General features: G+C 31.8%; 1 protein-coding gene across 1 annotated transcript; it reads left to right on the top strand.

Moving 5' to 3' along the window:
- Positions 1-1,373: 1,373 nt before the first annotated feature.
- Positions 1,374-23,591, top strand: LOC129226907 (dnaJ homolog subfamily C member 17-like). The gene is made up of 10 exons (XM_054861539.1): positions 1,374-1,442; positions 3,998-4,067; positions 5,954-6,012; positions 6,540-6,627; positions 9,960-10,030; positions 13,719-13,803; positions 15,792-15,856; positions 18,724-18,801; positions 18,880-18,957; positions 20,914-23,591. The coding sequence occupies exons 1-10, from the start codon at positions 1,374-1,376 to the stop codon at positions 21,163-21,165; spliced, it is 915 nt and encodes a 304-aa protein (XP_054717514.1). The 3' UTR covers positions 21,166-23,591.
- The last annotated feature ends 1,208 nt before the right edge of the window (positions 23,592-24,799 follow it).

Raw genomic sequence — 24,799 nt, forward strand, 5'->3', positions numbered from 1 at the left:
CCCCGATAACCGCAGGGTCCTATACGATACTCGAGGTATCTTTTTAAAAACACAGGGAGCAATTTGTTATTTTTGCAAAGGGCAGGGCGCATTTTGAGGACTAAAAGAAGGGCAGCGCGCATTCTGCAAACATAAAAAAAGGGCAGGGCACTGTGCCTTTCAAAAACGGTCTAGCGGGAACACTATTTACCAGAATCTGAATCCTCTGAATCTTCACTGGTTGTTTCCACATCTGAACTTGATTCATCACTTTCTTCTGATGTTTCATCCAATTCCTCAGATACACATGAGATACTTGTCCTCTGAACAAGAGATGATGTATGGGAACCCTGTTGTTCAGATATGTTTTCATCATTATTTGTCCAATGCATGCTAGCTGCTTGATTTGCTACATTGTAATAGTGATGTTGATGAATGTGTTGCAACCAAGATGTCATTTGAGAATGCTGCTGCACATACCTGTTATAAAAATCACTGCGTCTAGAAATTTGACGCGAGATAGTTTGTTGATCCCACATAAATGACCTGCAAAAGAGTAAAAGGATTTACGTAAATAAAGAGTTACATGTAGAAAAAGAGAGACGGCAACAAAAGGTTCTAATGAATAAAATATATGTCAAGAGAGTATGGCTCAATGAAATACGAACTATATTAATGAAATTTATGAGTAAGCAAATAAACAGGAATGTTTATGATAAAAACATTTATTGATGGAATAAAATTTAATTCTTACGACTTATCTGTGAATAAGTAATTAATAACCTAAATTAGCACTTTTCAGAAAGACAGAACGAAGTTTGTAAACCAAATCAAAACAAAATTTGATCCATTGTGCAGTTGAAGTTAGTTAAATTAACTGATACATTATTTTTGAAATTTGTTGTTTGAGTAGAAGAATAATATAGTAAACTGTATTTCTCTAAAATTTGGAAGTGGTAAATTTTTTACTTTAGGTGAATTTTTTTTTTTTTTTTCTGTTGACGCTTTCTAGAGTACTACTGGTAGCGACCGGTTGGTTGATCACGTGACAACAATGACGAACGCTTTCGGTTGATCAAATGTCACGTGGTTCCATCAGCCAATGAACCAGCTGACCGGTTGAACAACCGATGAGGCTCATAGAACAACATCGGTATTAGTCACCGGTAGACCGGCTGAGCTCGTCGAACGCAACCTTTGTAGGATTATTAACTAACGCTAACTGTTTGACCTTACCGGCAACTGCAAGTTTTCTGTTTACAAAATTTTCAGAATCGAAAACAAAAAAAAATAATGATATTGATCAAATGACATTAATGTAACAAATTCAACGTAAAACATTTACAAAAAATTTAATGAACAATCTATGAAATTCATTTCTATCTTTTTATAGAATGGACGACCTGATGAAAAGTGATTTATATGAACTCTTAAACATCAGTATTACCGCTGAAGAAAAAGAGGTTATTTTTCGAAATTTTTCTGTACCACATAAACTTTTGATAATGCATAATATTTAGAATGTATTCTTCTGTGAGTGATATAAATAACGAAGTTAACATATTTGTATATGTGTACATCCGTGCTAGGGATTTCAAAGATGCTAGGCAGTAAATTAGCCAAATTTTAAAAGTTTTACTCAGACTAAAATATAATGCATTTTAAATGTGAGTTTTCAAATTTAATTTTGCAAGCTTCAATCAGAAAACAAAGGAATAATTTTATAAGCTATACAACGCAAGTGCTGATATTTTAAATATGCAGCATATATGGGGTAACCAAAATCCCCCCCCCCCCGCCACCCCACAAAACGGAGCTCTTTAGGATTTCAGGCTATAAAAAAATGTGAATAAAAGTAAAAACTAAGCAAAACTTAAAGTTGACCCCCCCCCCCACTCCTATTTTTTAACGGATCATGCTTATTACAAAGAACAGAAATGAACAAAGTAAAATAAAGAATGGCACCACAGATTTCAATAGTACACTTAATCACTATTAATTTCTTAGCCTAATCTGATAACTTCAACAAATAGTGTTTTCTATTTCCATGTCTCAGACCAGGGTTGTCAGATAAAAAGTTTTGAAAATAGCTAAAATACAACTTAAAATTAGCCAAAAGTAGCTGACATAATGTGAGAACTGCATGACCTTTTGATAATTTTAAAAACTTTAATTGAAAAGCAACACTTGAAAATTTACAACATATTCTCTGTATTTTAACCCAAAAAAATTTAAGTTGACGTAATAATTGGAGCTTAGCTATTCTATTAATTTTCTAAGAGTGATTTATATAAAAAAACAAAACCAAATTTGTTAATATTTTCAAAATATGGTAACTATTTCCTACACACTGTTCTATTAATTTCATGGTTATGCTTACTTTGCTCGATTTGTTACTGCTACTTTTTAACTTAATGTGACCTTAAGATAGCTTTGGTTTTTTGATTTAGACCAGAAGCCGAACAATCCCCGGTTCAGCACTTTCAGAGGGATTGATTCACCTGTTGGACTTTATGATTACGACATACTTAATGTGCTCCAGTCACCATTAGCGAACACAGATGATCTTTGAGAGGCTGGTATCGAGCCGGGACCCTTTGATTTTAAGTCTTATGAAAGACAGGAAAAGGGGAATATTATCCAGTACTTCCTTTCCAAGTAAAAAAAGATGACTGGGGGAGGAGAGACATTGATACCAGGCCTTCAAGGGGGTGGGGGGGGGGGGTCATGGCGCAGACTGTGCTATTGAAATTTTTAGGGAGGGATGTTTTCAGGCATATTTTTCTCGTTTGAGGGGGGGGCGAAGAGCACCCCCTGAAAATTAAATAAGAAATACATTCAATGTTATTTTATGCCTTTCTATTTTTTCTATACAAATACAGTCAATTCGCGATAACTCAAATATCACCATAACTCGAAGTTTTTATCAAGTCCCTACCCCTTTGTCTTTAATTCCATGCTAATTATTCTCAATATCTGGAAGTTAACTTCCATTAGCTTGAAGTTTTTTTAAAGCTGACTCAAAATTTATCTCAAAAGAACGAAAAAAAGAAAGAAAGAAAGAAGCAAATAAGAGAGAAAAATTAATTCACCTTCACTTGCAATTCCTGCACAATATACCTCTAAAGCAAGAAGAACACCTGTTGAGCCAATGTGAGATGAGTTACACGTGCGAAAATGAGTTAGCTTGCTTTCTTTTGTTGTACCGTACTGTTTACACTTTGACATATTGCTAGACTACGAATTTGCTTTTAAGCTGTCAAGTTGTCAAGTCAACTGATTGTACCTTGATTCAAAGGTAGACCTAAGTTAAGATGTGTTCCCCGTCATTCTTTAGTTCGATTATTTGCAGATAAGTTCCTGAGAGACAGAGTGATTTTCTTTGCTATTAAAGATGTCTAAGCAAGTACTCTGTCAATGATATTAAAAGAAAAATAGAAACTTCGAAAGCAGTAGAATTCATGATTCCAAAATTGAAACAAATGAAGATGTGCACCTTTCCTGAAGTAGAATCAGTTCTATTCAAGTGGTTCCAGCAGTATCAAAATCAAAACCATGCTTTTGATTATTTTTCTTTCAATATTTTTGATTAAACTGCGTATTGTGCTTAGAAACTTTTAAGTTCTGTAATTTTATCTGTTTTATGTACATATTAATTAAAATATTCGATGGTTTTTAATAGTAAAATTTAGAAACACGAAACTAGCGGTAAGCGGCAACTTCAGATAATTTGAAGTTTTTCGTTGGTCCCTCTAGATTTGAATTATTGCGAATTGACTGTAATTACCTGTAAAAACAAGTTATGTGCTGTCCAAGAAAATTCGTATAGAGTTATTATTGTAAATGGATTTTAAACCCCCCTCCTCTGCCCCCCTCATTTTCCAACGCCATTTTGTTTTTCAATCACTATGCAGTGTTCTAAACAAATAATCTAACGTTGTATGTTACAATGTTTGAAATCTGTTCTTCCATTGTGTGAAAATATAATTAAAATTCTTTTATCTTTTATCGTTTTCAGATTAAAAAAGCTTATAGGAAGAAAGCTTTAACATGCCATCCGGACAAGAATCCTGACAATCCTAAAGCAGGTAATTTGCTTTCTTAAACCAATATTTTAATGATTTCTCACTCTGAACTTTTATTTAGTGTTTTGTACCACTTTAGATCAGGTCTATGATATTTTCAAAAATATCGAAAATATCCGATATTTTGATATATATCAGATATTTTGATATATGCATCCGATATTTTCAATTAGCACAAACTAAAGTCTTCAAAATAGTAAATGCATCCTCAAATCACTCTTTATTTTCTTATATTACAATTACAATATGTAGATTAAAAATTAATGTTTCTTTCATTATTTATATCTCATATTTCAGTTTAAATTTCTATCAATTTTAATGGAGTTCATTTAGCATTAGCTATTTTACACATTTTTCTTCTGTTAGCTACTTTCACAGTTATATGATTCAGAAATAAATAATTTGCATTAGTCGGTGAACAGTCAAAAATACATTTCCTTTTTTTCTTATCAATGTTTAAATTTTAATTTGGCACTTTTAATATGAATTAAAATTCTTACATTACTAGTAATTTTATGAATATAAAATACAAGTAAAAAAGTGAGATTATATTACTTTGTTATATTAGTGATGTATTAACATTACAAAAATATAGTACATAACTTATGGTTATTTTTAATAATAAATGTACAATATTACTATGATTAATATACTTTTTATATTAAAAATACTATAGTTGAAAAAATAAATATAGAAAATACCAAAATATCATCAAAATAAATATCGGATATGTACCATGATATATATCATAATATATATATATAGACTGATATATATCAGCGAACCCTGTTGGAAACATTTTCGTTTTTGTACAGGTCATAATCAAAAGTGCATGAAATGTAAAATTACATTTGAGATTAATGATATCTTCCTCTTAAAAGTCGTTTTGGAGCAAATAAAGGATATATTATATAGAAAATTACAGTGTACTTTAAGCTTTATTAGTGAAAAAGAAATTTCTAACCAGTATAAAGCAGACATAAATGAAAAATTTTTATTTTTCTCATCAATATCAATGGTTTTCAGGGGTTGATTCAGACACAAATTAGGTCCACTTTGCTGCCTCATCACAAATTTCTGTCATAAAAGTGCCCACTTCACACAATTTCATAAAATAAGGCCTTTCAGAAAATGTCATTTGTAAAAACAGTTCTTTGAGCACTTTTAAGCTCAATCAGTTCATCTGAAAGCAAAACTTTAGTAAAAAAAAAAGCCTCCTGCTTTCAAGTCATTCCCAGTGAAGTCCTCTGGACCAAAGAAATAGAGGCGTTATATGTAATGAAAGATTCTGAAAAGATTTTCAAAGGCCAACAACACTTGAAAGAAACATACTCAAAAACTTGGACACTTTCATGATTTTAAGCTAATCTCTTTTAACTAAAAAAGAAAACCAAAGAGTGCAATACAGCTATACAAAGTTAAAAAACAATGTTTCATTGATATTAGTTCAGAATTAAAAATTAATCAACAAAAATACTGCTTGCAACAACAAAATCTTGACAAAAATCGAGATTTTAAACATGAAATTTTCTGGTGCACAAGCATTTCGGATAATAAAGCTATTTAAAACCACGGAAAGGTAAATGGCAGTATCTGCATAAATGAATTTTTGAGGTATTTCAAGTAACTAATTTTAGTTTCCCATACTAACTGTAAGAAAATTTTGGACATTGCGATGCCTATGATAAAAATAAATTACTTACAATTATTTGGAATTCTTAGTAGTAACTGCTGAAAAAAATGTTTCTATAAATGTTCATCTTATGTGCAAATTTTACCCGAAAATATAAAATTTTTCATAAAAATGAAACTTTTTTGCAGTTTTGTTTTATTTATGTTGCTAAAATGGCTCATTTCTGTTTTCTGAAAATGTCCTTTTTGTTTCATAGCTGAACTTTTCCAGCAGCTTTCAAAGGCTTTAGAAATACTTTTGGATAGTTCTGCAAGAGTAAGAAAAAGTTTTACTTTCTTATCAGTATACATTCATACGTACTATCTATGATAAATAAATACCTTTATACTGAACAGTAAAGTAAGAAAAAACAACGTTAAAAAAAGCACAAATTTGCCAATTATAGCAGACACGTGTTTCGGCGTTACAGGGAACGCCTTTTTCAATGCAAAAAGTAATGAGCTTATGGATGAAAAGCCATCCGACAAAAAACAAAAACGTTTATTGGATGTCTTTTCATCCATAAGCTCATTACTTTTTGCATTGAAAAAGGCATTCCCTGTAACGCTGAAACACGTGTCTGCTGTAATTGTCAAATTTGTGCTTTTTTAAATGTTGTTTTTTCTTACTATACTATCTATATATTATTTTAATTTAATATATTTATTTAAAAATTTCACATTTCATTTAAATTTTCAAAAAGCATTAGTTTTGAAATGTTCTTGTTTGTATTTTCTTTATTATTAAAATATGAGTGATTTATTATTATCATTATTATTTTATTTATTGTTTTATTTTTGCAGGCTGCATATGACAAAGTTCTGAATGCTAGAAAAGCTTCACAAATAAGGAACAGAGAATTAGATAGTAAACGAAGAAAACTAAAAGAAGGTAACACTTTCTTTTTTTTTTTTTTTTGCTTTGATGTGATTAGTCACTAAGGTTTGTAAGCTTCTTTTATAATGTGTGCTATGTTATTCTGTATGTTCTTAAGTTTTTAGACAGTAAAAATATCAATCTCCTTTCTTCATGTTGAATGTTGGTATTTATATCTAAGTCATCACTCACATACCCAAACCTTGTATCTTCATTTCAACAACTATACCGTCACTCACTGTTTGCCTTAGAACTATACTATGGTTTCCTCAGTTTGATAATAGAACACCGACTGGTGTCATTTCGACGCTGGTCAAAACTAAGTGAGATATTCGAACGAAATAAATGCAATTTTCGTTTTAATATCTTTTTAATTTATGTATAGTAATAAAATAATAAAATGACATCAAGTTGGTTGATAGATGAATTGGAGATATCAGATAGATGAGTATATTTTCTGTTGTATTTCCGTTTTTAAACATTTTAGATTGTTATTTTGCTCTTTTGGATAAGTAGAAATGGTGGAGCTTGATTTTATTGTTCAATATAGGTGCAAGGGCGCCCATACGGGGGGGGGGGGGGGCTCAAGACCCCCCTCCCCTTTGAAATTAGAACTTCCTTGCTTTCAATACTTTTTTCTTTGCAAAAATGTAAAAACATTTCTTCTCCATCCATTAATGAATAATTTATCAAAAATGTCAAGCTTTAATAACTCTAATCTGTACTGAAATCAATTTCTATGGGGAAAATATCCTGCTAGGTAAACCATGGGAAAAATATCTGATCCCCCTTAAAATTTTGCATATGGGCGCCCTTGTATAGGTGTTCTTGTTTCTTATTGGTCTATTCATTGAGCTTTTCATTGATTGCTAGTCTGACCATTTAAGCCTTTTCTGTTTCTAACTTTACAGACATCTACTAACATATTCTTGCATTGATAAAGTTTCCTTATCTCTTGCTGTGCGTTATGATGAAAGAATCAGTGCTCATGAATGTGTGACATGGATCAAAATATCTAAACAAAATTGTTACTGCATTTATCTTCTTGCTGTCGATCAGGGCAATCATGGTCGTAAAAAGGCACCAATTTTCATTCTGGGCTGTACAATTGTCATCCAGCAAACAATCATTTTTCTGCCCCCTTCTAGTTCTAAAGCTTTAATGAAAGATAAGGTCAATTTTTTACCCTTTTGTCGAGCCATACCCTTTTGTCAGAGCACTGATACGTTCTTCCTCTTTGTATTGGATAGATGTTGAGCGTTTCTTTGATCCTCTACGATGGCAAAGGTTTCATGGAAAACCACAATCCTTTTCGTGAAGTAGACTGACTTGTGATCCTAAGAAAATTTCAGTCCTTGAAATGCTTAAAAAAAAAAAAACAGACAGAAATGGATGCAAGATCAGCACATGGTGCAATGCAGAAAAGGATGAATTAAAGCATTTTATTCTGTTTGTGCATTACAGTGATGCCTGTTTAGATTAACCCAGAATCAAATCGTATGATAAAATATTTCTACTTCGTAATGTGTCACTATGTTAAAGAATAAAAGATTGAATGCATTCTATTGTAGTTTTAAAGATTGAATTTGAAGCTTTTGATCATCCACTATGAAAATCAAACTTATGAATTATATTTAAATTATAACCCGAGTAGCATCAACTCATCGGCCGTTCATCGAAATCCGATCAAACTTTGATCGGATTCCGATGAGTTTTCATCGGAAATTGCTCCAATATGTCTCATCGGCAGTAGTAGAATCCGATCATCGGAATCCGATGAATTTTGCTCCCTATACCGATGAGATTTGGAGCAATATACAAGCAATGCTGTTCTGAGGCGATGAATTTTGGATGAAAATACGATGAGATTTGGAGCAATATACGAGCAGTGCTGTTCGGAGGCGATGAATTTGGGATGAAAATACGATAAGATTTGGAGCAATATACGAGCAGTGCTGTTTCGAGGCGATGAATTTAGGATGAAAATACGATGAGAAGTAGTAACAACTGCAATATAGGGACAAGCAGGAGGGAAAAAAAAATTAACAGTGGGATCCGCCATCTTGGATGATCACGTGACCCTTCCGCCATCTTGAAAACTTTCAGGAGGGGTATTTTCGAATGACGTCTTTTGGGACAATTATTTAATATATTTTAATTTTTTTTAATAACTTGCTTATTTAATTTCTAATTTTACAACTTTTGATGAACGTGATTCATGAGCTCACTCTAAGTCGCTTTAGCCGGGATCGAACCCTAGACCTCTGGAATACGAGATTCATATGCTAACCACTAGACAAGTAATGCTCTTTCCAAGGAGGAAAATAATGTATTAAATGGAAAATCATTTGTGGCGCCATCTATCGGGGGGCAAGGCCATGACAGATTTCTGAACGGAAAGTGAGAATTTTATTCAGTGAATATACTTGTGGCGCTAGCTAGTGAAGAGTCGGAGTCGATCATTTTGCCCGCAAACCGAGTCGGAGTCGGTAATTTTGGGAGTCGAATTGAACGGAGTGGAATTGTTTTGGAGATAGAGAGAAATCATTCAAGAGTCGGAGTCTCATTTTGTTCGCAATTCCAGTGAGGTAATCGGGTTTGGAATCGTGGAGTTAAAGTTGAATTGATTTTGCAGCAAATCGGAGTAAACCCTTTCAAAATCCAGGAGTCGGATTCGGAGTCAAAGTCACAGTCATTTTTCCTCTGATTGTACACCCTGAATGTTGATCCGTATAGCCTTACGTTTGATCAATAGTCGTATATTCGAATGATAAAACTTTTATTTTAAACTGTTAAACCTATTTTAACAGTTGGGAGATTTCCAAAAATTTTAGATTGGGAAATATTTTATCGGAAAATTTAAACGACCTACTTTTTTTAAGATGAAATGTAACTCGGCAAATTTTCATCGGAAAATTTGATCGTTACGATTTCGTTTTTCGATGAAATTTCGCTCGGAAAATTTTCATCGGAAAATTTGATCGTTACGATCTGTTTTTCCGATGAAATGCAGCTTGGCAAATTTTCATCGGAAAATTTGATCGTAAGGATATAGTTTTCTGATAAAAAACAGCTCATCGAAAACCGTTCTCGGATTTTGATTGCAACGATATCAGCGTGCATTACACGATGAGTTTAGGAGGAAAAACTTGGGGGGCCTGGGAAAAACTTGGTATTTGTTGTCCTAAAATTTCATCATTATTGTGTCCTAAAATTTTTGAAATCACCACTCCCCCACCTCCCCACAAATCACCTCCCCATCCTGCAATACTGTAACCAAGCCAATTTGTCAATGCTTGTAATTTTACTCTTATAGTCTATTTTAATAATTTATTTGTTTGTTTCAGATTTAGAAGCAAGGGAGAAAAATGCTGAAAATTATAAGGAAGTTGATCCTGCAGTAAAACTGAGAGAAGAAGTAAGTTTCATTAGTTGATCTAAAAAGTTAAATAATTCCCAATCGAGGTTCCAGTTATTGTTATGCGAGGCATAGGCTTTGACCATCTTGTAAAGGATACATATGTATATCTATATAAATAAAACAGAATATATGTGTATATATACAGTGAAACCTCAATAAGTAGTCGACCGGTTAAGTGATCACTCCGTTGAAGTGGTCGTTTTTCTTTGGTCCCAAAAAAGTCTCATTCACAGTAATGTAAAATGATCCTCCTTTACTGGTCACCAAATTTAATTTTACCCGGGTAACTAGTCACTCAAAAATTGTTTTCTAAAATTCCTTTTCCTTATCGAATCTTAGAAAATAGTGTCGGACTTGTTTGATAGTCATTTTTCCTTGAAACCTCGATCCTCCGTTCTGGTCGTTCAAAGCATACTTCTTGCTGTGACTCTGCCGAGTGCCAAGAGTATGAATCAAACTCCTTTCAGCAAGACATACAAAATCTAATACCTGGATAAAGTTAGTCAGTACTTAACATCCGTTCAAGGAACTACAAACACAGAATTTAAAGTTTGATGTATTTTAGAAGAGATCATTCTTTTCCGTAAGCAACAACTTCATGAGTCAACATTGAAGGATTGTATTAATGTACTGCAACTACATTAAAATAAGTTGTTGTTATTTAGTAATGTATAAGTAAGAGAAAATGAAACAAAGTAACTATCATTAGTATTTTCCCCCCTTTTTAATATTTCCACTAATTTATAGACATTGATTACATAAGCTATTGTTTTACTCACAGAATTCTACTGCTATTCATGAATATTTGTAAGGCTTTTTTTTTCTTCCTTAATTTCCCACTCCACATAAGTAGTCACTCCGCATAAGTGGTCAAAAATTTGTAGTCCCTTGAGTGACGACTTAACGAGTTTTTACTGTATATTGTGTGTATTGTATGTTTCCTGTACAAATCCAGGTTACGCCAGATTGTGACCAAATTTGGCAGAGAGGTATTTGGGCACTCAAGAAGGAACGTAGGGGGGGTTTTCAAACGCCAAAAAAGTACTGAACCTTTTGAATTTTAATTTTAGGGCCAGAAAACGGCATTAAACGGCTCTTTCTACCCGAAATAACTATCCGATTTTCTTGATTTAGGTCCTTTTCGAAAACCTGCGAAAAATACCCCTGAAATTGTTTTTCTTCCTTTGACTTCCAAAATAATAATAATAATAATAATGTTTAAAAAAATCTAAAAATTTTAAATCTAGAACCAAATTCCAAATTTAAAATATTTTAAAATTAAAAATTTTTTTTAATGAAGTTTAAACTTTTTAAAGTTGTAGTGAGTGAATTCTATCATGTGTGCATCAGCACCCCCCTCCCCTCCAAAAGTAGATTTTAGTGTTCTCCAAACTTGGAAAGTAGATCATCTGTTATTTAGGTTGCCGACTGCTTTCTTAGACATTTAAAATGTGAGAGAAAGAGAAATTTGCACTGTGTTGATTTCTCATGCCTAGGATGGTGATACAAGTAATGATTCTAAGGCTCTGGTAAAATTTTGGACATTTTTATCAGAACATTGTGGCTCTGGTAAAATGTTGTGAGTGGCAGAATGCTCTGAAATGTTGCAAGTTTCTCAAACTGAAAATTTTTTTCATTATTTTTGTCTGTCTTCAAATATGGACAATCGTATCATTTTCTTTTTTTTTCTACACACTTAATCTATTTTAGTATGCAAAAGTTTATCATTTACTGAAACCTTGTGAAACAATTCATTTTTACATCCTTTTACAAAAAAGGAAGTGTTGTATTCGCGAAAAAAATTTCACTCAAAAATCGACCTTAATTTCCATTTTTCTCACCCTCGAATGAATGTTGAGTTTTTTTTTCGACTCGACCACACGTGGATATATGCCTAGGAACCAAAAGACACCCGAAACATCCATTTTGACAACCCCCGAGTTAATTACAACGAATTTTCTCGTGACGTCTATATGTATGTATGTATGTGCGTATGTTTGTATGTATCTCGCATAACTCAAAAACGGTGTGTCCTAGAAAGTTGAAATTTGGTAAAAAAAATTCCTAGTGGGGTCTAGTTGTGCACCTTCCCTTTTGGTTGCATTCGGATGTTCCTAAGGGGGTCTTTTGTCCCTTTTTGTGGGGAAATCATTGTTAATTTCGATTTAAACTAAAGTGGTGTTATGATTTGTCGGACACTTGGCGATATATCGCCAGTCTTTTGGTCACCAAGTTTCGTGACAAATGTCGCCAACTTGGCGACAAATTTGGCGATTTTTTTTTTTAAATTTGGTTTGAATTGCATTAAAATTGCCAATAATGGGGAAATGACATTGAATTGGAGTAAAAGGAAGTCATGTGATGCACACATCAGCTCGTTTAACAATATTCGCTAAGGTCAACCACTTTTGTAAAAACACTTTGAACTTAAAAATTTATAATTTATTTTTTTTGGTTCTTTTTAAATGTATTGACACATTAGGTCCGATACAATTCGAAAATTTTTGTTGCTATAAATCTTAAAACTTTCCTAGAGCTATATTCCTTTCAATTTACATCTTTCTAACCTGGTGATTATTTGCGAGTTAATTTGCTTAGATTTTAGAAATTCCAAAAAAGGTCTCGGCAAGTTGCCGTTTTTCTCATAAATGTTACCTCCATAAAACATTCTGTAATTTCTTTTCGAAAAATAAATAACCCAGCAAGTCTTGATTAAACTATCTTAAATACTCAGTTTTAAGTCAAAATGGTATAAACATATATTCATTTAAGAAATTTTAAATATTTGTAAAAAGTTTTTCTCATAAGTGTTACTTTGTTTCCTGAATAAAGGGTAAACTTCACGAAAAACATATTAAGTTATACATGTAATGTTTCCATTGCAATTACCAGGAAAACCTCAAAAATTTCAATATTGAAACCAATTTTTAAAGATTCAAGAAAAAGTTTATTAATACAAAATCTAAATTTTAGCTTTAGAAACACTCATAAGAGATGAACTCATTAAATTATAAATTGTAGAGTTTTGGCGGTCATTTTTCTAAAATATGTAGTTGTTTGAATACCATATCTTGATTGAGAATTAGAGTCTTTCCTTAACAACACACAAGAATTTCGTTTTTGAAAACATTAACTTAGTGTCAGTGTTCACTCTTCAATTTTAAAGGTAACACTCATGAGTTGCACATAAGGACACAAACTACATTGAAATTTTAAACTGTTAGAAGAGTGGTTCAGTAAAATCTATTTCAGATGTGTGTAGCTAACGAATATTACTTCCTTCTTCAGTGCACAAAAAGTAAAAAAGCTGCTTGAAAGAGTAGAAAAAAGTTTCTTTAAATGTGAATTTTCTAGTTAAGACAAGGAAATTTCCGTTACTAGCTAACTAAAGTAATGGAAAAGGCTTATTAATCTATGATCATGAAAAAAAAAAGCACTGAATGCAATGAATTACGTGTAAAACAATGCATTACTACATGCTTTTTCAATGCTAAAATAATAATTTTAGCAACACTAAACAGAACAGATGAAATCAGGACACCAAACTGTCAATCGTTTTGAAAATCGCCCCTTTTGCTTAGAAAGTATCAATTATTAATTTGTCAGAAAATTTTCATTCTACTTCTTATTATTACTACCTTTATTATTATTGATTTAATTATCTTGTTGAATTTCTTATTTGTAGATTGAAAGGTTGAGGAAGGAAGGCTCAAAGCTACTGGAACAAGAAAAAGAATTATTGAGACAAGAAATTGAAAGAGAGAGATTTGGTAAATAAGTTTTATTTCTTGTGTATATGTGTGAGTGTTGCTGAACATTTTTTAAAAATGTTTTTAATTCATGTTGCTTTAAATTGGTTTAAAATTTAATTATTATTATTATTTTAGTAATAAGAAAAAGTGTGTTTTAAAATGTTTCAATAACTTCTTTCCTTCTTCTTCTTCTTCTTCTTCTTCTTCTTTTTTTTTTTTTTTTTTTTTTTTTTGATTCTAATTTTTAAAGGAACAGCTTTTTCTAAATGTGTGAATTATGATTACACTACGCATAATTTTTCAAAAACGTTTGTCGATTGTCGTATTTTTAAGTGCTAAACAGGGCCTGATTATGTGAAAGAATTATTAAATTATACCAAGGTTATTTTTAGGGTCCCTAAAAGTGTAGTTGAGCCTTTATTATTATTATCATCACTAAATATAAGAATTTTGTGAATAAAATATTGTAAACAATATTTATTTATTCTATTCGATTAAAATATTGAATAATAATTATGAATTCCGCAATTTTTAAAAATAGTTAAATGACCTTGTTTACATTCAATCAAATTCTTAATATTTCACTTGACAATTAGTCCAAAGTTAATCAGGCCCTTAATGCTGAATCTCTTCTTTTTTTCTATTCCAAAAAAACGTATTTCTAGTTATATTTTCTAGTAAATATGTGAAGTGTACACATATTATTTTAGAAAACTCTTATTGGATGACTTATACATTAAAGCAGTTAATATACACTGGTTGAAAAACAAAAAACGATTTCTTCGTTCCGATGCGTCAATGGCTGACTTTTTCAAGAGTTTAAAGGTAAGAACGAAATTTAATACTTGTAACGGAAAGACTCGAGAAAAATCAGAGCCTTTACTGGCTATACTTGTACGTTTCCACCAATCATGGTAATTTAATTAAAAACAACTGTACAAAACTGCTGTTTCTGAAAAATAAAAGAAATACTAGCTACGCCGCCCGGCATTGCAGTCCACCTCGAAAATAAAAGTTATGTCAAGTGACTCGTGTTCAACAATCAGGCTTAAACAAAAAAAAAAAAAAATCAGCAAAATTTTGCGGCAAATTTCAGAAAAATAACCAAAAAGTAAACATTTTAAATCCCCTGATTACAGGAGAAGCCTTTAAAACAAAACTCAGAATTTTATTTGCTCATATTCGAGACAAAAAATGGCAACAGATCTTTCGTTTCAATGATTTTTTTCACGCTATAAATTTTAATGGAAGCATTGTTGCGGAAAGTTGAGATGAAGCATTGAATAATAATTTGAATGGAGGAAAGCCTTCGAAAAATAGGAATTTTTTATTGAAATCAAAGTGTCATAATTAATAGTTTTTAATTGATATCTCCCTGCTAATTATTATCAGAGGATTATGTTAAAGATTAAGAAACCATTGATACCTAGTTCGATGGTCAGTTCACTCTCGTTCGGGAGAAGAAACTTGGACATAGATACATAGGTACATACGCTCAGTTTTGAATTATATAAGATAATCAAAGAGTTTCAGGATACTAAAGCCGTTCAATTCCATTTTTCTTTTCTTGAGACCAAAATTTTCTTTTTATTTTTGAGTTCTAATATCAAGCTTTAGTTCAAGAAAACACATTTGCATATTAAGTATTATTTATTTTTTGCTTGCCTTATAATGTATACATTCTTCTTTGAAAGTACACTGAAATCTGCTACCATAATTCCTTTTTAAAAAAATTTTTTTATCAGGAATGAAAAACAAGAAATCTCCATCTCTCCCCTCCCCTCCTGAGTCATTTTTTTTCTATAAAAATTATCTGTATTTAAGTAAAAATTCTTTTCATAGGCAAGTAAAATCAATTATTTTCACAGTTAAAGTGTTGTATTAAGGCTATCTGTAGCAATTGCAAACAAAATTATAATGTTCTGAAGCATAGTTACTTAAGTAATATTTTGTTTGGAAAACAATTTTTGTGTATACTTAAGGACTTCGTATCTTGTTGATAACAGGCACACAACTGCAAGAAAATGTTGCTGCACAACAACGAGAAAATGCTGTTTTGCCTAGGTTAAAGGTAAGTTTTTTCCCTTTGCACCTGAGATTTTGTTTTATTTATTTATTTATTTATTGGAGATAATTTTAAATTTATGTTTCGAAAGAAAATCAACTATGAATTACAAAATTCCTTATGTATTAAAAAATATTTAGTTTTCTTTAAGACTCTCCTTTAAATTATACTGAATTGCAACTGCAGGGTTGCCACGCACCGGGAAAACCGGGAAAACCTGGAATTGTCAGGGAAAATGAAAATGGCCGAAAATCAGGGAAATGTCAGGGAAAATGAAAAACTGCATATTTCGGATCGTTCTTAGCGCAGCTCGCGGTCTATGACATCAAAAAAAAAAAAACTTTCAACCTTGTTTTTTTCGCCGCCATTCCCTTCCCTTCCCATTCGTCGTTTTGTCATTCCCCTCTTTCTTCTTCCCCCTGCAGCCTTTTTTATCAACTCTCTGCCATTGGCGCGTGCGCCATAGCAGTCGGCGGCGGACATGCCCAGAAGGTACTTCTTTTCTTCCTCGTTTGAGCGGGCTCTGTTTAAACGCTGCTTGTTTACGTCAGCAGTTCTGAAGTTGTTATGATGCACAGCACATTGTTTTGTCTGCGAGTGCGCTTTTTAATGAGCTGCAATAATCTTTTCATATTTTATATTATTTCTTTAAATTAATTAATGAAATCGTATTATTCTAAACAATTTTGTTCTGTAAATTTAGTTCATTAGACAATTTTAAACTTAGAAACTTTCTTTTTTACAGAAGTATCGCGAATCTTTTAGTATTTTGGTAATGATCTTTAAAGATTTCCAATGCGCTTCTTTCTTTCAAAATAAAAGTAATCCGATTAAAAAAAATCTGCACATCAGAGGAGTTTCTGATCAATGCTCAAAATTTAACTTTATGACAGGGTGCCCACAGGAGTGATTATGGCGCAAGTTGCGCCATCAAAAAAAAAATTTTTTTTTTTTTTGGGGGGGGGGATTTTTTAATTATTTATTTTACTTTATTTTTATTCAAATTATTTACTCATATTATTTTACTTTATTATTTTCATCTGTGTGTGTGTATTTTATTGGAGAGCGAGCACACTTTTCTTTCAAAACAATAATAATTAAAAATAAATAAATAGGTAAAAAAAATAAATAAAAAAAGAGGGTTAAAAATAAAAAAAAAGCGCTAAGGCGTTCAGAAATATTGGGGGTGGGGGTTGTGCCATTGAACTGGAGGGGGGGGAGCAGCCCTGTTTTATGAGCAACAAACAAGGGGAAATATGTGAAAAGCTAAAAGATGCATGATTTTTTTACAGGCCAAAGTCTAAAAGCGCTTTGAGTTCAATGGATTGGAGGAGTAGAAGGCAATAATTGAAAAAGTTTACGTTTCATAAGTTTTTAGTTCAGATTATTTTAGCAATTAACTTTATTTTTGTGATACAGATGTCACAATTGTTAATTTTGCAGTTCTTTCACTTGATGTAAGGCAGTGGCTCCTCGCTATTGAATATTAGATATGCTACATTTACATTAATTGTTTATTACAGTGATTTGCTTCACTTGTGTTAGTACATTAGGGTAGTTCAAAAATACACTTAAAAAAAAAGGTTTCTCCTAGAAAACAGGACACCACTCAATGTTTTTAGACTTGTGGATAGTAAAATACTGGAAGAATTTGAACTTCATATTCCAACTGAAAGAGGGTGCTCGACCCCCTCCCTCAAAACTTCATAAGTATGAGGAGGGGGTTAAAAAATACATTAAACTGAAAAAACAATGTTACATACTATAATCTACACGAGTTATATGCATATTTATTGCAATTAAATAATTATTTACATAAAAAAAACAGCTGGGGAAATGAAATGTTTCTAAATTCGTGACTTTTTCTATGCTTGAGCTAATGTTAAATTAAGTGGTCATTGATCACCCTCTTAAAATTTAAGTAAGAAGCTAAAACTTTTACAGCATAATACTATTAGTAAGTCTAAAAAAAATAAGGGGCGTATTGGACTCGAGCTGAGAAAGAGAAAAAAAAAAATTGAACCACCCTTAGTACATATTTTTGATTATTTCAGCTTGAGTAAATTAAATTTGGTAACCATTGTTTGTAAAGTTTGAAAATGAGGTAAGTTTCATCAAAATTTGAGATGTATATATTAATGTTGCAAAATGAAGGTGGAGATCGATAACCTGGAATTTTTTTCAAAACCACCTGGAAATGTCAGGGAATTTCATTCTTGAACTTCCGTGGCAACCCTGAACTGTTATTATATTTAAAACTTTTCAGTACACAAAATAAAAAAATTAATTGAAATTTTACCGTTGTATTTCACACAATGCTGATTTGAACTATTTCCAAACCATAGACCTGAACGATTGGGTTGTTTCCGAAATTTTAAAAGAATTTTTTTCTGAAAGAGCATGCTTAAAAACATTAGATTAAACTATTTTTAAAATAATTTGACAAAGGGTAATATTTTTTAACAATTATTTTTTAATCAGTGCGCAATTTCATTTTTTTACGCTTCTACACAGGAAGGACATCACAAGTGATGAAATGCCATTCACTGATGCCATTAGTGCACAGCGCAAATTATCATGTCCTTGCAGTGCAGTTTACAGAAAAAGCGTAAACATTTAGTGTACCAATGCAGTAGCGCACCAAAGTGCAAGTTGTGATGTCATAAAGACCACCACTTATTTTCAAAGTCAGACACTTAAAAAAATGAAAAAAAAAAAAATTCTGGCTCCATATTATTGTTTTTTTTTTCTTATTTTATCACTTTCAGTGACTAAAAGTAGTACTTTGTACTGAAGGAAACAACCCCATTAAGGTTTTTTCTATCTCCATATGTAAACAAGAATTGGTTTTTATTTATTTTTTAACCATTTAGGTCAAATGGAAAAGTGAGAAATCTGATAAACAGAATGGAGGTTATTCCGTAGAAAATTTGCAACATTTGTTTCAAAAAGTAAGTTTTTAAAAGTTTTACTTCTATAATCAGTAGGAAGCTCTTTCATTTTCTTATTACTTTTGAAAACCTTTGCAGTATGGGCACGTTACATGTTTGCTGTCTTCTAAAAGAAAAGGTCGTGCAATAATTGAATTTCCAACTATAGATGCTGCTGTAAGTATTTTCTTCACAATATTTTCAGATGGATTCTGTTTAATTAAATTGTGTTTGCAAAGTACATTTATTCTTGGATAGGTTCTTTTATCTGGAAAGTGAAGTAGGTAAATGTTTTTGTTCTTCGCTGCAATTTTGGGTAAAAATGCATATCATTACTCCTAGTGTGAAATGCTTATTACATTACTGTTCAGTGTTGCAGTGAGGGAAAATGATTTGGGGGCTGAGGGGGCTCTCCAACCCTTTGGTTTTATGGTTTTAACATTAATACCAATTCTAATTACTTTAGTTTATACACATGTAAGGACAGTTTTGATCCCCCCCCCCCCCCAAGAGAAGGTATCCAAACTAAAGAAGCTATTAAATTTAATACTTACCTGCAATCAAAATTAATAGCAAAGATTAATTTTTAATTTACTAATTAAATAAACTGTTATTTATTAATTTTGCGAATTTATCAATATTCCAGCTGTTGTGTGTAATCTACATTGAGTTTGGCTAAATATTGATTGAATAATTGCTGAATATTCCTACCTGAATATTGATAACTTTTATTCTGAATACTTTACTATATGAGGGATAAAGACTGAGGGAAGGGGGGGAGGGGGGCTGGATTTTAAACATTTTAGTTCGTAGTAGTTTTTGAAATAAAACATATTAGTGTGATTTTTTTCAGCTGAGAAAAATTTGGATCTAAGCTACTTTTTTAAACATTGTTTCTGATTTTGAGTGCATCTCCTGTTTATGATTTTGAAAGCTTTTTTACAACTATGCAATGTTTCATCTGTTTATTGAGAATAAAAACAGATCCCACAGTTACTTATAATTTTCTTTGTAAATGGTTTAATACAGAACTCACAATTTACTGTTTGTTTTCCAACATGCCTTTCATAGTCAAATCCTTTGGAGTAATTGAGATAGTGTTTCTATGTTTAGCAAAAACATTATGCATATAAATATGTGCCATATTAAAAAAATATCTTGCAATGCAGCTAAGCTCGAGGAACTAATAAAATGTTTATTCTTCATGAATGCTGTTCAATTTAGTTATTTGATTTACCTTCATTAATTTTCCATTGTCTGTTAATGTTATTTCAATTTGTTGAACTTTGGCGTTTCCAAGGTTTCTTTCTTTCTTTTGTTTTTTGAGTGGGCAAGGCTGCTTATGCTTTCACTTTGTCATGGCATTTCATAATTTATTTTATTTGTGACTTAATCATTTTATTTTTCATTCTATGATTATTTTATGTTTTATGGTATTTATCTTTTTTTTCAGCTGATAATTCTTTTTTCATCTTGTTTTTATTATTATTTTCATAAACATTATTTACAAGCATTATTGAAGTATTCGGTTTAAAAAGCTAAAATAAAAAACCTTTACATATTTCAAGTAAGAAAAAAATGGAATAATTTTTGATCTGCAAAAGTTATTTTCTGGTACTGGGGTTTTTGAGGATTGTATATCCCATATGTTAAGGATTTTTTTTTCTTTTTTTTTAAAATTATTTTTAAAATGCTTTTGCTTTATTTATTTAAATGCTATATAGTCAGAGTGGATGCATATTCAGTTTTGTATGTATTTATTATACCCAGTGATGTTCCCATCAATTTTTCTGAGGGTATACTCCCAGTAATCCATTATGCAGAAAATGTGCATGCAATCATGTACATAATAGGTCATAATATGAACTTTTTTGAAGCTTGAGGGTATACACTATGTATAAGTTAGAGAGTATATAGCGTATATTCCCCCCCCCCCCCTATGGGAACACTACTGATTATACCTTGCTTACCAGCCAACGCCCACTCTCAGCTGCTCAGCCACATTTTTCTTGATTATGCCTCAAAGAGTTCTTGTATGTTACATAGAGAGGCGAACAAGATTTTTTTGGCAAAAAATATGATTTGAATGCATTAAAACTTAACTGAAGTTCGTTTGTTTTTCCCTTTTTGCAGAAAGCAGCCTTTGAGTTGGAGAAAGGCCATAAACAAAACCCTTTGTCTCTGTCATGGGTTGCCGGACAGCCGGAAGTTCCTCCTAGCCACGGCCATTTTAAAGATCCTTCCTTAGTGAAGGGCCCCGTTCCGGAACATAGTAAGGACAGTACCTTAACAACAAGAGACTATGAAAGCATTGTGCTTATGAAACTGCGACAAGCAGAAGAGAGGAAAAAGCTTATACAACAGATGATGGAGGAAGAAGATTAAAGAACTTAATTCCGGATAGACTTTAAAGAAATAATAAATTCGAACTTTTGGCAATATGAGTACAGTCAGACCTCGATATAGGGTCATCCGCTTTTAAGGTCACCCCGCATATAAGGTCACTTCTCTAAAGTCCTGGCTCATTGAATGGGAATTCTATGTCATGTATTATCAGATATATGATCAGGTCTTAATACATTAATTGCTTATAAGGTCACTTTTGTCAGATTTCTTTGAATTATTTCAGTGCCTAACAGATTCACTTCACCGCGATATACAATCCTTAAAAAGTGAAAAGTCGTTTTTCCTATTAACGTAGCAGGTAGTGCACAGAATGCAGTAGCAAGTGAGCATGATGACAGTGATACTAAAATATGAAACAGTAATGCGGGCACTCAGCGTGTACGTATTGCACTCTTTTACCAGCTGAAAAAATTTTCAGAAAATAATTAAAAACCATTGTGCTTAAATTAGAGAAAAAACACATTAGTCCTGTATTAATGATAATTTTAAGTAAGGTAAGTTGCACATCAGTTGTTTGCTTGGGGATATTTGAATGCAGCTTTACTCTAAATGAAAGTTTTAAAAAAGTCATTTCAAAATTTCTTATTGATTCGAAAAATTTAAATTGGTTCAAATCAATTTGACTATAATAACCTAATTAACTGATAGTTTTGAACGTATTAAATTTTGAAAAGAATTAATGAATTACAGGTTTATTTATCAATGAATATATATGAATTGGTTACAAGGTCAATCCGCTTATAAGGTCAGTTTCGTGAAGTCCCGAGGGGTAACCTTATATCGAGGTTCGACTGTATATCATTTTGTGCTAAATTCACTCTGAACCTTTGAATGTTTTATCAGTTGCCACTTATATGTATTGAACTACTCAGGGATGGACTCTAGTAGTTCTGCTTCCCTAGGCGATAATAATAAGTGCCACCCCCCATTGAATAATATTAAAATAATAATAATGTAAAATAATAATATATTAATAAAATAAAAATAATAGTAAAGTGCTTAAAATTAAAATGAGTTTCGAGTTAAATTCCAAACTAGGTTTTGCATATCCAAGCACTGGTACACACTTTAAATTACCTTTTTTAATATTAAAGTAGTGCATCTTTTGGCACTGAAACAGATATTGATATTTTCAAAAGACTTAAGCCACGCAATTTGCCGCCTCTAAAATTAAGTTGAATTTCTACTTAAATTATTAACTATGTTTTGCATATCCATCCAAACATTGGTACACTCTGTTTTTTTTTTCCCTCCTGCATTGAAACAGTGAATCTTATGGCGCTGAAAAAAATACTTTTAAAAAAATGTTTCAACTTCGACATTTGCCGCCCCTGATATGTGCGGACCTAGGCGGTTCCCTACCCCAGGAGCCGGGCCTGGAACTAATAGTGTTTTTTTCATGATAGGGTGAGGCAACTACATTTGTTTTTCAACTACTTACACCTGTTCTTTATTTTTTTAGTTGATGATATATTTTTCTCAACTATTTTTGCTTCTGTTTTATCAGTTGAAATTTCGAATATATAATAAAATTGATAATTTTTTTTATTTTGCTCAAAAGCATTATTTGAAATTTAAATGCATTGTAAAATTTCAATAAAGTATTAGCTCTTAAAATGAGTTAATATTCAACTGTGTTTCTTTAAAATTTGTATACATACCTTTTTTCTTTTTAATTCATGGTTCATGAGTATTCAGAGGATACATATTGTAGAAGAAAAAACAGCAATAAAATACACATGCAAATGTATAAATTCATTATGTTTCTATGATCCCGGGTAAGCACTGCTTAATTCTGCAAGTGATGCGCCCTATCTGTATTTTATTTGATTTTTTCTTTGTTTTTCAAGGGTTGCCACAAGTGCTTAAAACGCCACTTTTTTGCTATTTTTTCCCTTGAAAGACCTTTTTTTTTTTTGCTTTTTTTGTCTTTTACATTTCAAAAATGGATTAAAAATTCACAGATTAATCCATTCATCATATGCTTGAAATCTCAATACAAAATATGTCATGTCATTTGAATTGTTGGCGTAAGGTATGAGGGGCCATTGCGTATCCTATTGTCTGACATTCATTGCTTACGTTTATATGTAGTTTAGTTCTTTGTTTCATGTTTTTGATTTCAGTGCTGAGAATGAAGCCTCATAGCAGTAACAGTTGTCATTTTTTAAATTTACTTTTTCTGAAGTCAACATTCAAATCATTTTAAAGTTTTACAAATCTGATCATCATGTAAGCTGAAGATTATAAGCTGAGCTTATAAGCTGAAGCTTGTAATGAAGATAAAACTGAGGGTTCAAATCCCATGTCTTATTTTAATCTCAAACATTATGCTTGCAATATTGATTTTATCTAAAATTTCAATGAAACCAATTTTTTGTGTAACACTTTTATAGCAATAAACAAAAAACATTACTTGATTTATGCCTTTTAAATTCCCCCCCCCCCCAATTTACTGATTTTTTGTTTGCAATAATGACTGGAAAAAGCTGAAACTTTTGAAGAAAAACAATAACCTGTAAATTCAAGTTTGAAAATAATTTGCAAGTGGCAGAGTGCTAAGAATGGAAATTAAGGAATTTTAATGCTCTGTCATCTGTGTGTGTGTGTGTGTGTTTATGTGTTGGAAGTTATGGTATAAAATGTTTTCTATTGTGTTTACATGACTGAAAATTCCAGTCTTCATATTAGTGATTGTTACTGCCTAATATTCACACCATCATGCCTGTAAAAAATATAACAGATTTATTTAGAGTTCGATATCAGGCTAGGAAAAATGAGGATTAGTCAAGGAAATTGAAAATGCGGTTAAAAAGTAATGGAAATTGGAAAAATATTTCCGATTACACTACGGTCGTTTAAATGCAGAATGTAGTAATGTTTTTTTTTTTTTTTTTGGTTGACTGTTGGATATTGTCTATGGGTTTTATTCATTCCCATTATTTTTCTAATTGCTAGTTTGAAATACTTAATTTTTTTCTTTCAAAAATTCAAGTAAAAGTTTTTGGATTATAGGTATGTTAGTTGCACATGCGATCAGAAGAGACATTAGACAACATTTTTCCCATTTTCGGTATATCGCCCGGAAAAAGTTACCGAGTAAGGGATTTTTTTTGGGAGGTCACAGTGGCCTCCCATTGGGGTGCGCCTGTCTGTCATATTCTCAGACAAGAAGAAATTTAATTTAGATGATCCCGATGACTACCAGCACTACTGCCGTAATCTTAAGAATGAAGAAAATTTTTACTGAACTCGCTAAATGATGGAAGGAAGTTTGATGATGTGGTTGGACATTTGCTATGAAGGAACTTGCCTAGTATTTTTAAACTAGAAAGTTGCCCGTCAAGGTATGACGGGTGAAATTTGCTTCTCTCCTTCTACATTTTAACGAAGCAATTGCCTGTTTGGTGAAATTTTTTTGATAGTTGAAATTTTAACCCTAATTCCAGTGGATGAACCCTCCACAGATAGTGCTCATAGTCAACCGCTTTTTCGTTTCTTCATTCCCCTGAAATGAGTCTTACCAGCAAAAACAGTTAAGTTGCCGGATCGAGTTCAGCCTTGTTACAATAAAGCCTTTCCCTGCATATTAAATATTACCAAAACATATTAT

This window comes from Uloborus diversus, chromosome 1 (assembly GCF_026930045.1).
Source record: "Uloborus diversus isolate 005 chromosome 1, Udiv.v.3.1, whole genome shotgun sequence".
Classification (NCBI taxonomy): domain Eukaryota; kingdom Metazoa; phylum Arthropoda; class Arachnida; order Araneae; family Uloboridae; genus Uloborus; species Uloborus diversus.